This window comes from Cavia porcellus, unplaced genomic scaffold, assembly GCF_034190915.1.
Source record: "Cavia porcellus strain 051 isolate PalLab524CR breed Dunkin Hartley unplaced genomic scaffold, mCavPor4.1 scaffold_17, whole genome shotgun sequence".
NCBI classification, from domain to species: domain Eukaryota; kingdom Metazoa; phylum Chordata; class Mammalia; order Rodentia; family Caviidae; genus Cavia; species Cavia porcellus.
The window spans coordinates 33890264-33906459 of NW_026947500.1; the positions used below are offsets into that span (position 1 = coordinate 33890264).

Here is a 16196-nt window from a genome sequence, read left to right on the forward strand (position 1 = left end):
AACTGATGGAATTACTCATAGGAATGTAAAAGCTGACAAATGACTAGGATGGGGACAAAATAAGCTATTAATTATAAGAAGTAACATTCAGCCTGCTAGAGCGGGTTCAAAGAGCTGTTATCACCTAATAGCTTTTGTTCCAGTTAATCTGGTAACTCATTGGTTAGAGCAAATATTTAGTAATTCTCTTTCACTTAACAGAGAAATTCCTTTGCCAAAGTATGGAATATCTTTTAAAAATCACCTGTATTTGAAATTTAGCTGAAAGATTTCCTTGTCAGCATTTTATATGAGAAAAAAATTCAAGCATACAACAAAGTTGACAGGATTTTATAGATTATATCCATGTATCTACCACCTAGATTGTAATCAATTAACATTTTGCCATACTTGCTTCATTATATTTTTAACCACCCTTCCAACCTTCCACTCATCAATCAATTTTATTTTTAGCACTAAAGGAAAATGAAATTTCTGATTCTGGGTAAGAACCAGAAACACATTCCATTTTACTCTTTCAACTAATTACTGTAAAAACAGAAGACATTTCTAAAGGTGGGAAAAGATGTCATACTGACAAGAAAGACCTTGAATTTAAAGAACTGTAAGGTAGTAAATTCCTTGAAATTTTCCTTGCTTCCATCATGTCCTGTCCCGAGCGTTCTGCTAACTGGAAACAGTTTGTAAACCCCTCCCCTCAAAAAAAAAAAAAAAAAGGTTCAAGCAAAACCAGATAACTAGGGAGAAACCTTTTGACCTACCTACCTGTCCATTCTGGAGATGAATATTATAAAGAAAAAGCTGCCCTCCTCTTCAAGTCCCACTGACACACTACTGTAGAGGAATTAACTGATGGACTGAAAAAATCAGTTTTATACCCTCCCTTGGAGAAACAAAGTTATCTGGTTTCCTTAGTGACTGTAAGTGAGACTGATTTCTGCCTTTGCCCTTGCTCCTGTTGGTAGCAAACAGTTCTTGTCTGTCATGCATCTGTAGGAAGAACTCTGACTTTGTTCCTGCCTGCTATAGCAGCAAGGAAGTACACCCCTACCCTATGGAGATAGGAACTAGAGCATATAACTTCTTCCTTTTACCCTTTTGACTAGACATTGCCCTTCCCATGCTGGCTCCATGGCTAGAACTTTATCTCCTATCCTTGCCTTGTAGTAATGACATGGTCCTCTCTTTTTCCTTGGCTAGCTCTGTGGGTACTGTCGAGTAAAGTTACCATCTGAGTGGACCAGAATAGCACTGCAGAAGCTTTGTAAAGTAACATGACATTTGAACCATGGTCCTCAAAAAGTGACCCAGGACTTGTATTTGGAAACTGTACAAGTTGACTACCTGTCAAAAAGGTTTAAATAACATGTTCTTCTCCTGTGACTCAATATATCCAGGATACACTTTAAAGTTACTCATTATATAATAAAATCTCAATTCTAATGAGAAGATACATGCCAACACCAAGATGGCACAAGTTTTGGGATTGTCAAAAAAAGGAAAGCTTTTATAAGTGTCTCAGTGAATATTTACAAACACCCTGGAAACAAGTAAAAAACAGAAAATATTACCAAAGAAATAGATATGAAAAAGTATCAAATAAAAATTTTAGATTTGAAAAACATGATAACTGACACAAAAAAAATTTATTGGAGTTGCTCACTGGCAAATTCAAGATGACAAAAGAAAATAAACTAGAGATAGTTTAATATTGATCTAATCTAAATAACCAAGAAAAAGTTATAGCAAAATAATTGAGCTCAACTTGAAGGATCTGTGAGGCAATAATGAAAGTTCTAATATACATATATTAAGAGGAAAGAGGAATGAGGGGCTGAAAAGTTGCTCAAAGAAATAATGGTTCAAAATTTCCAGCATTTATAAATCTATAGATATAAGAAACTAAGTGAACTCAAACAATATAAAATCTTGAGAAATAATTCCCAAACACATAAAAATCAAACTTATGAAAACTAAGGAGGAAGGAAAAAAATCTTGAAAGAGCAGCTGAAAAGAAATAACATACTAGCTGTGGGAAGCAACAATTTGAATGAACGCGGTATATGGCTCCATCTATAAGTCTGATTTATATATGTTTAGAAATAATTTGTGTGCAGTTTTCATTTAAAGGCTTTCAATGACTTTTGCTAAATTTATTTTTAGATCTTTAATTTTTGATGCTCTTGAAAGTAAAATTGCTTTTGAATTTTATTTTTCAAGACTTTTCATGTTATATGCCATTTTTTGACACTGGGTTTCACTAGATTGGCAGGCTGACCCCAAACTCAGGTAGTCCTTCTGTCTCACTCTCCTGAGGAGCTGCAGTCATAGACCTGTGTTATTTAACCTCGTTTACAATTGATGTTTTTTTATATGGGGTGGGGGTGGTAACCGGGAATTGAACTTAGGACCTCATGCAAGCACTGCATGACTGAGCTAAATCCCTAGCCCCTACAATTGATTTTTATGGTTTAACTTTTTTCTTTTAACCTCGCCCAAACCTTTATTAGATATAATAGTGGTTTTATAGATTTTTGCAACCTTGTGCATAGCAATGTCATCTACAAACAGAGACAAATTTACTTCTTCCTTTCCAGTTTCTCTGCCAGTTATTTCTTTTTCTTGCCTTATTGCACTGTGTAGGGTAGTGACAGAAAATCTTTTATAATTTTCTTTCAGTGATAACAAACACTGAGCTGCAGCACACTTGCCATAGGTTCACTGCCACCAGTTTAGGCCTTAATAGTGCCTGACATAAAGGGTAAAAGTGGCATCTGTGCTTGGTTCCAGTCTTAGAGCAAAAGCATTTAGTATAATATATATGATGGATTTTTTTAGGTGTTCTTTATAACTTTGAGGAAACTTTCCTTTGTTCTTAATGTGCTGAGGATTTTATCTTAATATATTGAATTTTATCAAATATTTCTTTTGCACCTATTGAAATAGTATGTATTTTTCCATTGTTTGATTGTAATAATTAATTACACTAGATAATTTTATAATAATCCAATGTTGCATTCTTGAGATAACTTCTGGGTTCACGTTTGATAGTATCTTATTAAGATTTTTATGTCTTTGTTCATGAAGGGTATTAGTCTGCAATTTTGTATTTCTGGAATGTCATTACCAAGTTTTTGTATTAGATTTATGCTTTTCTCATGTGACTTTCTCATTCTTTTCTGCCAAATTTATTTATATCATTTTTTATAAAACTTCATCAAATTCAAGTATTAAAAGTTTTTCAAATGTTTTTCAGTTCTAAAAAGTGGCGTTTATTTTTATTTATATTGTGGGCATTTCTATCTTTTGTCATCTTTCAAAGGAGTTTCTGATTGCAGTAAGATAATAGAAAAAGTTATTTTAGATGAGGAAATCACTAAAAATGATACATGCTTAGCTTGTGCATTTGTTTTAAACTTGAAATATATGTCTGTACACTATTTTTGTGGTCCTGAATCAAGGAATTCTTTTGAAAATGTGGCTTACTTATATGTCTGGTATAAAGATCCAGCACATCTATACTTTACCATTTAAAATACCCAGTTTCACTCTCTTTATTGTGAAGAAGATACCATCTAAAACAAGCTGAATGCTTGTTTCTGGTATATTCGTACTTCATCTGTAGTTAAAATTGTCACCAACTTTTAAGTAACTTATTTTACTGAACGGTATGGAAGCATTCAGATTCTCATGAAAGCAACAATTGTCTCTTGCACTCATTTTTTTGGTACTTAGTTAAATGTAACATTATAATTTCAAATTCAGCTGAATAAACAGGCTTGAGATTAAAGTTGTTTGGCTCTTAGTGAACATTTCCACTGGTGGAAGTAGAAATGAGACATTGCCCTAAATTGTAGCGTGCCAACAAAGAAAACATTCAGGATGTTTTAAGCAGGGATTTGGGAGCACTGTCCAATCTAACAAGTTGTCTAAATGGAAGTTAGTGTTTAATTCACTCTCACTTATAACATTCTTGAAATCAGCATTATCTTGGGAAGTGAAATTAGTTTTAAGTCTTACTCTATCTTGCCTACCCTCTTTTCCTATTTACTGTTTGCCTTATGCTGCCTTTGGTACAATGAATGCAGAGATGAACAAAATATGGTTTTCATTCTCAAAGAGTTGAAATTCAGAGATGGAGAATCTTTATGGTGGTGTCATTAGTTTTCCTCTCTTCTCTTAAGTGCTAGTCTAGAAGGATGAGCTCTTCAGATGCGGAGTTCAGAGGAGGATTATCCCACTCACACTCTTAGTGAGGAGGTATCTGAATAAGACTTGATCTTAAGGGATAGATAGAAATTAGCTAGGCTTTGGGATAAATGTGTACATTTTAGGCTGCAAGAAGAGCATGTACACATCTTATAGTGGCGGATTAGTCATCTCAATGTCTGCTGACCTATTCAAAGTGACCCTAAAATTCATGCATGTGTATTTATTTTCATCATTCATACCTTCCATGGTGAAACTCTCATCCTGGCCTTCCCCATGTTTTGTGATAGCAACTGCTATTTTTGAGGGAAAAAAACCACGTTTATAAGCAGCAGAAATAGGTGAATTCATGGCAAAACCTCATGCTTTGTATTCCCTTCTTCCGTATTTCTCTCCAAGAAAGGTTATTAATTGTAATTCATAGCAAATAAGATAAGGAGGACCATTTGTTGAACACCCATAATGTACCAGATACTTGCTTAGAGTTTTATATAGATTTATTCATTTATTTCAATCCATGTAGTGACCCTTCAAGATAAGAATTAGGATCTCCATATGCAGATGTAAAAGCGAATGTCGGAAAAGCTAAGTAAATTGCCAAAAGCTTTAGTGTTGGAATTAATTTGAGGTAATGTTTTTATAATTCAGAAATCTCATTGCACTAAAATGTGTGATTGGGGGGGGACTTGCTGTAAATCATAGGGAAAAGTTTAGGTACTTCTAGACAGGTATGGTTAAACATCTAAAGATAATTGAAAAATTGTGTTGAGCTTTAATTGCACTTCAGATAGTTTTGTAACTCATATGAAATTTAAATTATATGACTTTTTCTCTTGCTGTATTGTAGTTCTCATGAGACATGTCAGTTGATCAAAATGCAGAGAAAGCTCCCACTGTGTCTGTATCCTTTCACCACTTGTCCCATTTTGCTCTCATTGGAACAGGATGATTAGCGCTCTTACCATTGTCCAGGTCCTTAATGGTCTGTTAAAGTACTCTTCCTGTTCATCCTCTAGTAGGTATTCTGGTTTAAATCACCTCGTTGGCTACAGCTGTCCTTCACAGGCTTACACCCTGGCAGTTTCTATGTATCTCTACTGTACTCTCAGCTTTCCACTACCCTCAACCTGCTCCCACACACCTTGCCCCAGACACATGCATGTCCTCATTCTCTAGTTCCACAGAACTCAGAGTACCTTCAGCAGTAAATATTTAAAAATTTACCTTTGCTCTTGCTTTTCAGTGCTTTTCCCATTTTTTCCTATTGTCAGCCTGTGAAAATTCTTATTCTTTAAGGGGCAATGTAAATGCCCCCTTCTGTGTGAAGCCCTTCCCAAGTTCTCAAGGAGAAGCAGTATTCATCACTTCCCTTTTGACTCACAAATTGTTCTGTTTATGTCTTTGTTAGATCCCTTAACATATTTAACCATAGTTAAGTTTCTTTTTGCCTGTTTCCTATGCTCCTGATTGGGAGCATCTAGGTGGTTAGATCATTATGGGTTGTTTTATCTTTAGCACCTATATATAGGACCTATATATACTACCTATATAGGTCCTATATATAGCACCTATACATAGTAGCTTCTTAATGAACCATACTGAATTACTTCTGAAATTGATAAATATCCTTTATAGAGTATATTCTATCTCAGGCAGTGGGCATGATGATTTTAAGAGTTATTCACTCTTATCTATCCTATGGTTAAAGAGAGAGATACAGTCCTCTTTTACAAATTAAGAAATTTAAGAAAGGAGAAATCACTTACCTAGGATACAGGTCTTGAAAATGAGAGAGTTAGCATTTGAACCCAGAATGTCTGGTTTCTGCTTCATTGTTCTTTATACTAGCTGGAATTATTCACTCATTTATTCCTTCTCTGGGGAGTGAAACCAGAGATACATTCTCTGTTGAAACCATCACTGAATAAGTAAGAATGTGAAAGATACTGTGTCACCAAAGGATAACTGAGCTACGGAAAAGGCTTAACAGTCATTTGAAAGGTATTGTTTGATCACAGAAAGGATCAGAGGAATCTGCTGTGATCAATATTGATAAAGTTAGGTTAAAAGGATGCAATGTCTAGAAAAATCATATTCACACATTATTTTTGCAGAGTGGGCAAGAAAAAGTCATGTTTGGCTGAAGAATGATGTAGGTCATTAATGCTGGAAATACCTTCTTAGATAGAAGAAAGCCTAGGTTTAGATTAATTAATCAGCTTGCCCAGGAGCACATACTTAAAAAGCATCAGAGCTTAGACTGGCATCCTAACTTGGTACCCCTTCCACTTTAGTATGCTATATATTAGAGTTGCTGTGTTCATGCTTAGAGATAAAAATGGTAGACCATGGCAGAAAAGAGTCTGTAAAAGAAACAGCTTGATACTTTTGGAGCTGGTCAGCTTTTACCTAAGACCTGCTGCTATTTTGGGGCTCTCAGTTTGTCCAGAACCGAATACTGCCAGCCAAAGAAATAAAAAAGCAAAGCTATTATTTAGGCCTCCTAGGTCTGAACATTCACTTCTCTGTTTGCAACGATAAATTATCAGTTCATCTCTGCTGAGCACATTGAACATAGGGTTTATATTAGACCTTGTCTTAGTCTTTAGATATACAAGCCACTGGTTTGTCTTTTTCTTTTCTTCTTTTTTTAAATATATAGTCTTTGCCGTCATATTAGAAGAGAAGAAGAAAGAAATCTAAGTCGTTTTTCACAATAATGACTTCTAATCCTGTTTTTTTTCTGTTGTCTTTCAGGGCGATGAGGAAGAACCCAGGTAAGATCACTTTATTCTGCTTGTCTGTTCTCAGAATTGAAGTAGAATGACATTTGCGGCCTTTTAATATCCCACAAAATGTGGACAACCGAGGAAATAGCATAGAAAAGAAATCTCCGTCTTCAGCTAAGGCTTTGAAAATCTTATTTTTTAAGACTCTCATCTCCTTTACTACCTGTGCCGTTTCCTATCTGTAACCTTCAGATAAAGGTAGACTTGAAAGTTGTAATGATAGTGACTTTGCTTTATTCTTTAGCACATTCAGAATACTTTGTTAAGAAAAAGGCACCACTACATTTGAACTATAGTTATGCTATCAGGTGGGCCTACTAAATAAACTTTCACATTGTTCTTTTTGAATTTGAATTTGATTTTTTTAAATGAGCTCTGGGTCTAATATTCTTTATTCCTGATTTGTAGCACTTTTGTGTCTGGCCCTAAGATACTAATACAATGAGTGCAAGTCAAAGGTATACAAAATTTTGTTCAGGGAAAAAAATGCCTTTATGCTTTTCTGCATCTACAGTTACATGACATTTTTAAAAGTGCATTTCATTATTGTCTCAGCCTTGTGGTGAACCTGGGCTTTGGTTTACTTACCTTTCCTGTATTTTGCTCAAGCATTGTGAACAGACAGTAAGAAATGCTACAGTTGTGTCATCACAACTAGGAATTTGTACCAAGTGAAATGTAACGTCTAGACAGAGATCATATCTCCTCCCCCTCCCCCAGTCACCCAGGCTCAAAAACTGATAGACTGGGAGGGATTAGAAAGGTCAGTCAGACCACTGCAAATCATTTTATTTCTAGCAGAAATAATTTGGTTTTTTTTTCCCCAAACAAACTTTAAGTAGAATCTCAGTGTGTAAAAAACCTCTTTTCTCTACTTAAAAGTAGGGCCACATCTATTGGTAAACCGTCTTTCTCTCTGGTGGTATATCCTGAGGGGCTTCTGCAGAGAACAAAGTTTCTCAGAATTCAGTTTGAACATCACTAATCTAGTTCAAGTGCCTCATTAAAAGAAGGTAGATAAGCGGGGTTGGAGATTTAGCTCAGTGACATAAGTGTCTGCCTGGCAAGAGCAAGGTTGTAAGTTCGATCCCTAGTTACCCCCCCTCCCCAAAAAAGCTAAATAATTGGCCAAGGTTATCGTACTGGCAGTTCTTTGATTTGTATCTCAAACAAAAAAATAGCTTCTTTTTTGTTTTCTCTGCTCACATTCTCAGCTCCGTTTATAGTTATGAAGTATCAAACATTATCCCATATCTCCATGTGCCAGTGCTTCCTTCCCTTGGAAACTGGCTCTCCACCTCTACTCTGGAATGCTGAGGAACTGTCCAGCAACTTTTCTGCCCTGCTTTAAACTCCATCTGCTAGCCATTCTTGGGAACAGATTCCTTCTGTGTCGTGATTTCCTTACCCTTTTCCTCTGTCCCTCCCTTTATCTCTATCTTTCTTTACTCTTTCTTCACTTACCAATTTAAAATATGTTTGTGACCCTTTGTGTATGAGGCACTGGGCTTTCATACTGGGTACATATGGTGAGTAGGGCAGACTAGAGACAGGCATCGACATCTAACAAGCGCTCACTGTGGCTGGTGCTGTGATAAGCCATGTCCAGGCTGCATGCGGAAGGGCTCCAGGAACTGTCTGGGCAGTGAGGGGAAGCTCACCACAGAAAGTTATACATAAAGCAGAGGTCTGGATGATGAGAAGGCAGGCAGAGGAAGAACAGGGTCAGTTTTTGTAGACAGAAGAAAACAGTGTAAATGGTTTTCATAGAGAACATGGAAGAAGGAAAGTCGAGTTCAGTTCCTTTAGTACCATATAAACCAAAGACATTTTAGCTCTATTATGAAGTCAGCAGGAAGCTTTCAAAGAATTTTAAACAGGAATTAACATAAGCAAGTTTGTGTTTCAGAAGTTTTCATGCCTTTGAAATGGAAAATAAATTGGAAGTGAGTAAAGGACCAGAGTTGTACTAGAGGTCTTAATATGTTTTGTGTTCTATAACAAAGTACTTGAAACTGGGTATTCATAAAGAAAAGAGATGTCTTTAGTTCACACTTCAGGAGATCCAGGGTCATGGCACCAGTGCCTGAGTTGGTTCTGGTGAAGGCCTCACAGTGGATGGCATCATAATGGTGAAAAACTTTGCAAAGGGAAGATTGAAGAAGGGTGACACCTCCTTTATAACAACCCTTTTTCTGGGAACTAATCCAGCCTCAGAAGACCTGCTTAATCCCTTCCTAAGGTGGTGCTCCCTTGACCCTAATCAGCTTCAGCAGCCCCTATGCCTTAAATGTTTTGCCACCTTTTAACATCTCCATACTGGGGGCCATGCGTGCAGCACATGAATCTGTGGGGCTCAGATCACATCCAAACCATATTACTTGACTAGCAGTGATAGGGACCTAAACTAATATATGCTTCAGTTACTGACCAGATTTTCACCATTTGCACAGAAGTTTGATTTAGACACCAAATTCTTATTGGCACTTCATCTCTTTTATTCTCAAGACTAACTCTAGGTTCTTATAATGCAGATTAGACACATTTCTAGACCTTTCCCAGAAAGAGTTTCTGCAAGATCACATAGAGAAAATGCTTTAGCAGAGGTAGAACATCAGCTCCATAGAATGCCAATGGCGTTTCTGTCTTGGGAGAGCCTGATGAGGCTGAGGCACACATTTTATCTTTATGGCCACATGCCAGAGTCATGTTGATTAGAAGGATACAGACACCTTATGAAAAGATTAACACTCCCTTCAAGATACTAATTGAGTATAAGATTTTGGCTTTAGGGTTTAATTGCAGGTACGTTCATGTCATTTTGACAAGGCATAGAGTTTCCGTACTAGCAACCAAGATGTCAACCCATTTATAACATTTATAAATTATAAAATGTTATAAATGAGCCAGGCTGCCATGGATGTCAGCAGGGTTCTCTTGGACTAGAACTTGACAAAACCATTTTTGGTACAGTGAGCACTTGAAGAGCATGTTCCGGTTTGGCATAAAGAAGGAAGAGGAGTTACATTTTTTAGCTTTTAAATTAATGCTTGTTGATTCCATTCAGTTATTTGTATTAGACTGCCATTTGGCTTAATTTACTCCAATTAACACTTCAGGGCAGATTGTCTTTGATCTGAAATTTGTCACTTACGATATACACTTTACTATTTCAACAAGCCAAACAGAATAATGTCCCAAAGACTTCTGCATTGTTGACAGATTAGATGAGGATTTGATATGTTAGGGAGGCAGAAAGAAAATGTATATCTCTCTGCACAAACTATAGATGAGAAATTTGCTTGGCGACCCTAAGTTTTAGTTCTGCTCGAACTCTTACGCTGTGTCGTGTTTGTTAGCATTCTTCCTGAATAGCCTCTTTCCCACTGTATATGTATAAGTCAAGGAAGACAGATTCAAGCCAGTTTCCACAGTGAAAATTACAAGGAAAATTCCTGTCATGTAGGAACATACATGCCTATAATAGATCTTCATTCTTTTGTACCAGCTAGAGTCTCTTTGCTTCTCTTCTCTTTTCTGTTTTAACTTCCCAAACTGTTGGACATAAGGAGGCTGGATGCTGTGCTTTTTGTCATGTCTGTTTCTTGCCCTGAGTTTTAGTGTACAGTTATCCTGCTAATTAAAATAATACTGATCAAAGCTACTATTTATTGAAAGTTCATTTCATCCAAAATGCTTCATATGAAGTAAAATTTGAACCTTATATAAAAATTATGCTCTGTTATTCCACTTGTCAAATAAAGAAGTGCTTTAAGAGAATAATTTGCCCTGGACCACAAGGCTAACAAATGACAGAGTTAGGACTTGATTCTCTTCAGGGCTCCATGCACTCAAAAATAATCTTGGACTGTCTGCAAGAGGCCAGCCCACTTCACTCTGGGGGGCCTGTATGAAAGTCCAGTGGCTTCGCACACAGTTCTCAGCGGATCTCTTTGGGCTGGTTCCTCTGTCTTGGGAGTTCGTACTTGCTCTGACATTGAATTGCCGACTTTGGTTTTCTGCAAGCAGCTTCTCAAGAGAGGCTCTTCGGCTTATTTTCTGTCATATAGGGATATTTCTTTGCCTCATCTTCACATAGTGTCCTCAGAATATTAGCAACAAAAGGAGTGCTGTCTGCGGAGTGGCCAGGTAAGGCTTCTTTGACCCCCTCCTAATAGCTGCCCATTGCTCAGCTTGTGGTAACTTACTCCTCAGATCCATGACACATAGTCATATATCTGGCAAGAATTCTCAGAGGACGTGAAGGAGCAAAAGTCTTAATATGTAAAACATGGATATTAGCAGCTGTAGACTCATCTTGTAAGAAGGTGTCTTTGAAGCTCAGAATGATTTTTTTTTCAAGCAAAGAAGCAATTTACACTTTTGGCAGCAATTTTCTGTCTTCTCTTTGCTATTATGGAAGATCTTGTGTTCGCTCCTTCACAGATTGGCTTCTTCTCTACTCTTGCCAGAACCTGCTAAGAAGTAATATATATTCAAGGAGAGGGGATGGCAGTATGATATTCTAGTGTGAGAGTAATTGTGTAGTGGGAGGACATCAGAGAAGGAAAGATGCTTAAACTCTTGTGCTTAGAGGAGAAAGAGTGAGTCAGGACTAAATTTTAACTTCCTTTTGAGGTTTTCTGTATTTTTTTTAAGATAATGGAAAAATGGGTTTACGATTAGTAACAGCCATATTTGGAGTCTCTAGAATTTTTCATCTTCAAAGCTGGATTTTATTTAGGCAAAAAAAGCTCCTGCTGAGATCAGTATTAACATGACCCATGCTGATTTTGTGATCAAACAGAAAGTGTATGGTGAAAGAGTAGGAACTAGAGGAGTCACATTCCTTACTTCTATACTTGATTCTGCCTGTGACTGTGTGACCTTGGGCAAGTCATTTAACCTTGTACTCTGTTGTTAATTTCCCTGTAAATTCAAACCTCATCTCTCCTCATCCCCATCTGGCTTATTTTGGAGATAAAATTGTGATGAGAAACACATCTATCAGAATCAGCATAGAAGAATTCACTTGGAGGAGGAGCAAAGATGGCAGATAGATAACAACTGGCTGTAGAAGCTTCCTGTAGAACTTAGAATTCAACATAATACAGAGTAGGGAACCTCAAACAGAGGAAGATGAATTCTCTTGTCCCAAGAAGAAGTTAAGGTGACTTGCCGACCATCCGAGGTCCCACCGTGACTGACCAAGGTCCTGCTGCGACTGGCCGGGGTCCCGCCGTGACTTGCCGAGCCGTCCAAGGTCCTACCACTTCGACTCACTGGAGGTGCAGTTACATTGAGTTCGGGTCAGCAAGCAGAACTAAGAGGGCTAAGTTGGCAGGATGCCTACATCGACCTGTGGTGAGTGATGGCAATGGAGCCATTCCATAAAGAGGGGCGCTCCGGGCGGATGACATTCTGGGACCAGGCAGGACTGGCAAAGTACAAAAGGCAGCAGTGACTTTAGTCAGTTGTTCTCTTCCCAAACGAGATTGGTAGAGTGAGCTAGACCTGGGTCACATGACCCGGCTGAGACCCAATAGGTTATCCGAGGTCAAGTCCCTACAGCAGTGCGCACAGTAACCACACTGGCCCAGTGGGGCCTCGGAGATTTGGCTGGTACGGAGGGGAGGCGGCACAAAGTAAAATAGTAGTGCAGGCCACAGCAGCTTGACTGATCCGGAGGGGAGGGGCCAGCATGCGCTGTCCCTGTCTGCAACTCACTAGCACATTGCAGTGGGAAGGGTCATCTAGCCAGCGTACTGCAGAAGAATTGTAACCAACAAAGAAAGAAACTGGGACCTCCTGGAAGAGCAAAAAAGATGGGAAGACAAAGCAACAACAAAAAGTGCCCAGCTCCCAACCCTGAGAACATTCACCCAGGACAGGTAAATACAAAGGAGAATGAGAACAGCAAACATGCAGTATCAGACACAGCACCAGTGGACATAAAGAGATATATTTGGGACCTCATAGATGAGTTCAAAAGTGAAATATTTAGCCAAGTAAAGCAAGATATAAGAAGATTAATAAAAGAGACACTAAGCACTCCTCAAGCAGACACAGATGGAAGAAGGGAGGAATTCAAACAAAGGAGAGAGCCATTTGGTGAAGAATATAAAAAAAATATAGAATACAGGAAGCAGATTCAAAGAGATCACCAGGAAATTAAAAATTCTATGGAAAGATGGCAAATCAGCTTGAAAGAAACTAAGGATAGATTATCCAAACTGGAGGACAATTTTGCAGTATGGGAGCATGAAAGGGAAGACTTTTTAATAATAACAAGGAAACAACCAGTACCAATACAAAGGCTAGAAGATGACAAAAGGCTCTATAACTTGAGAATAAAGAATGTAAATGAAGAAACTAGGGTACAAACAAAAGAACTACAAAGGTTATTCACAGAAATAATTAAGGAAAACTTCCCAACATAGGAAAAGGAAATGATATTCTGATATATGAGGCATACAGAACTTTCCACCTACAACCAAAACAGAGCTACACCCAAGCATATAATAAGATCCCAGAAATGCAGTATAAGAACAGAATATTAAAAGCTGTTAGAGATAAGAAACAGATAACCTATAGAGGAAAGCCTATCAGAATAATGGCAGACTTCTCGACACAAACCATCAAGTCAAGAAGAGCCTGGAGCAAAATATTCCAAGCCCTGAAAGAAAATAACCTCCATCCCAGATTGATATATCCTGCTAAACTGTCTCTAGAAATTAATGGAGAAAAATTAATGGATGCTTCCAAGACAAAGAGGAACTTGGAAAATTTGCAACCACCAATCCAACTCTACAGAGAATACTGCAAGGCATTGGAGAGAGAGAGAAAAGTACTAGGATTCTAGGAACAGTGGTAGAGAGGCCTCAATGAATGGAGCAAAAAACAGAATGAAGAAGATAAGCAGACAACTGATGGCAAAAAAAGAGCATAACAGAAATGAGGCAGAGAAGATTTTATTCAAAACTGATATGATTGATAGTATCAAGTCTGAGACTATAGGCAACTACACTGAAGATGACAAGACTCTATGATACGCATTCTGGTTTGATAACTGCCGATTTTTGAAGTTCTATCCTATATGCAAAGTTATGTTTTTATTAATACTGTTATGTACTGATATATTCAATTATACTATGTCTGATGATATAGCCAATTCTATTGGAGATAACAGACAACACAGGAACCATGGTAGAACTCTTTGTACAATGGTCTTATATGGTTTTTTTTTTGTTTCATATGTTTATAGGAATGTGTTTCGTTTTACCTTGCTTTGTTTTGTTTCTCCCTGTAATATAGAAAGGATAGAAATACACATTAAGACTCATGCATGTGTAGAATCTATAAACAGTTTATGAGAACTGATCATATGACACATGATGAAATGAACAGATACTTTGAAGAAAAAGAGACACTAAAATACCCAGTGCTGATCCTGGAGTGTCATAATGTGAAACCTAGCAATAGTATTATTCTTTGTTCAGAGTGATATTACCCTGCTTGGGTTTATTCAATCTCAGCATAATTGAAGATATGGATAATTGCATGTATATTTAAGTATATAGGATTGATAACCATATTTCTAAGTTTTTGTTGGATAGTTGAACAGAACTGTTTGCAGTCTCACTGTTTGAATCCCCACTTTATATGCTCCACTTTAGTATCTCTAATAACTATTTGTAAGAAAACAATCTATAATCATCAACTAGTGATTTCTTACTGTTTATTTTTTCTTTGAAATTATGTATTATTTCTACCCTATTTTTTGTTTTGTTTAGTCTTCCTTTAAATTAAATTAAAAAAAAAACACTACAGTACCCAGTGCTGATCACAGAGTGTCATGATGTGAAATCCAGTAATACTATTATTCTTTGTTCAGAATGATTTTAACCAGCTTTAGTTTGTTTAATCTAAACGTAAATGAAGATATGGATAACTGCATGTATGTTTAAGTGTATAGGATTGACAACCATGTTACTAAGTTTTTGTTGGACAGTTGAACAGAACTGTTTGCAGTCTTGCTGTTTGAATTCCCACTTTTACAAGTTCCATTTTTGTATCTTGAACAACTATTTGTAAAATGACAATATGTAAACATCAACTAGTGATTTCTTACTGTTTATTTTTTTCTATGAACATATGTATTATTTCTACCTATTTTCTGTTTTGTTTAGTCTTTCTTAATAAAATTTTTAAAAAATCCACTTATAGATTAGGTAATTTGGTAATTTTTTTAAATCTCCATTTTGTTTCTATAAAAATTATTTTGGGGCCATATGCTAGGCACCCTCTCCATGAATGACCATATGTTCTTAGATACAGCATTTCTTTTTCTCACTAAAGATTGTAGAAATAAGAATACTCAGTAATACACTTAGGACTCTTTTGTCTTTTTCTTGCAGATTCATGATATGATTGTTTTATTCATTTCAGGAGGGTTGGCTGGAAGCCAGAGAAATTTGTTCCAATATTTGTGACATGGAGTAGAAACATCAGGAGCTGCTTATTATGCATACTGGGGTTGTAGTACCTAGGTGTGCTTCAGCATAGAGAGTGTCTTTTTATCTTTGACAATTCTCTGTTTCTGAATCTTAGCTGAGGTTTGATTGTTCATCCTCTAGTTTAATCAGATCAAATATGAAGCCAAGCTGTGCACTGTGCTGCTTGTCTGTACCAAAGTCAAGCCTCCTTGCTAAAATAATTGATTTTCAGAAGATTGTACGTCACAGCTTTATTTTGTGTATGTTGGTTATTTACTAGAGAATCCATTCACCGCTGGAAAATGCAGCTGAGGTGTACCTGACTTACATCTGCCTGCAGGTGGAAATGTGTCCAGGAGCACCTCATCTTTTACTGTACATCTGTTTTCTTGTTTCATTGTGCTAAGGAAAAGCCTGGTAGAAAGAGTTGTGATGTCACTTTGCGTGCTGCAGCTCTACTCTGTAATTTAAAATCAAGTTTGGGAAGTAGTTATCTAATTCCTTTTAAGTTAATGGAAAAAAACAGTATTAAAGCGCCAATAATTTCCAGATGGGTAGATACATGTGTTTTACAAGCTAGCTTGATATCAAAGGATGACATGTTGGCCCCTGATGCTAGTGTGTGGCTGTGGTCTAGTTTTCTTTTTCCAAGTTTATCTTCATAGGCATTTTCTGACATTAAGCAGAATGGATTTTAGATAGT

At 37.0% G+C, this 16196-nt stretch overlaps 1 protein-coding gene across 3 annotated transcripts in view; it reads left to right on the plus strand.

The window, feature by feature from the left end:
* The window catches only part of Trim44 (tripartite motif containing 44), a 115490-nt gene that overhangs the window by 50152 nt on the left and 49142 nt on the right, over positions 1 to 16196 (plus strand). For all 3 annotated transcript variants that reach the window (XM_063227780.1, XM_063227779.1, XM_023562441.2), the window contains one exon: positions 6967 to 6986. In XM_063227780.1, coding sequence (XP_063083850.1) covers positions 6967 to 6986 — 20 coding nt within the window. The remainder of the gene's footprint in view (positions 1 to 6966; positions 6987 to 16196) is intronic.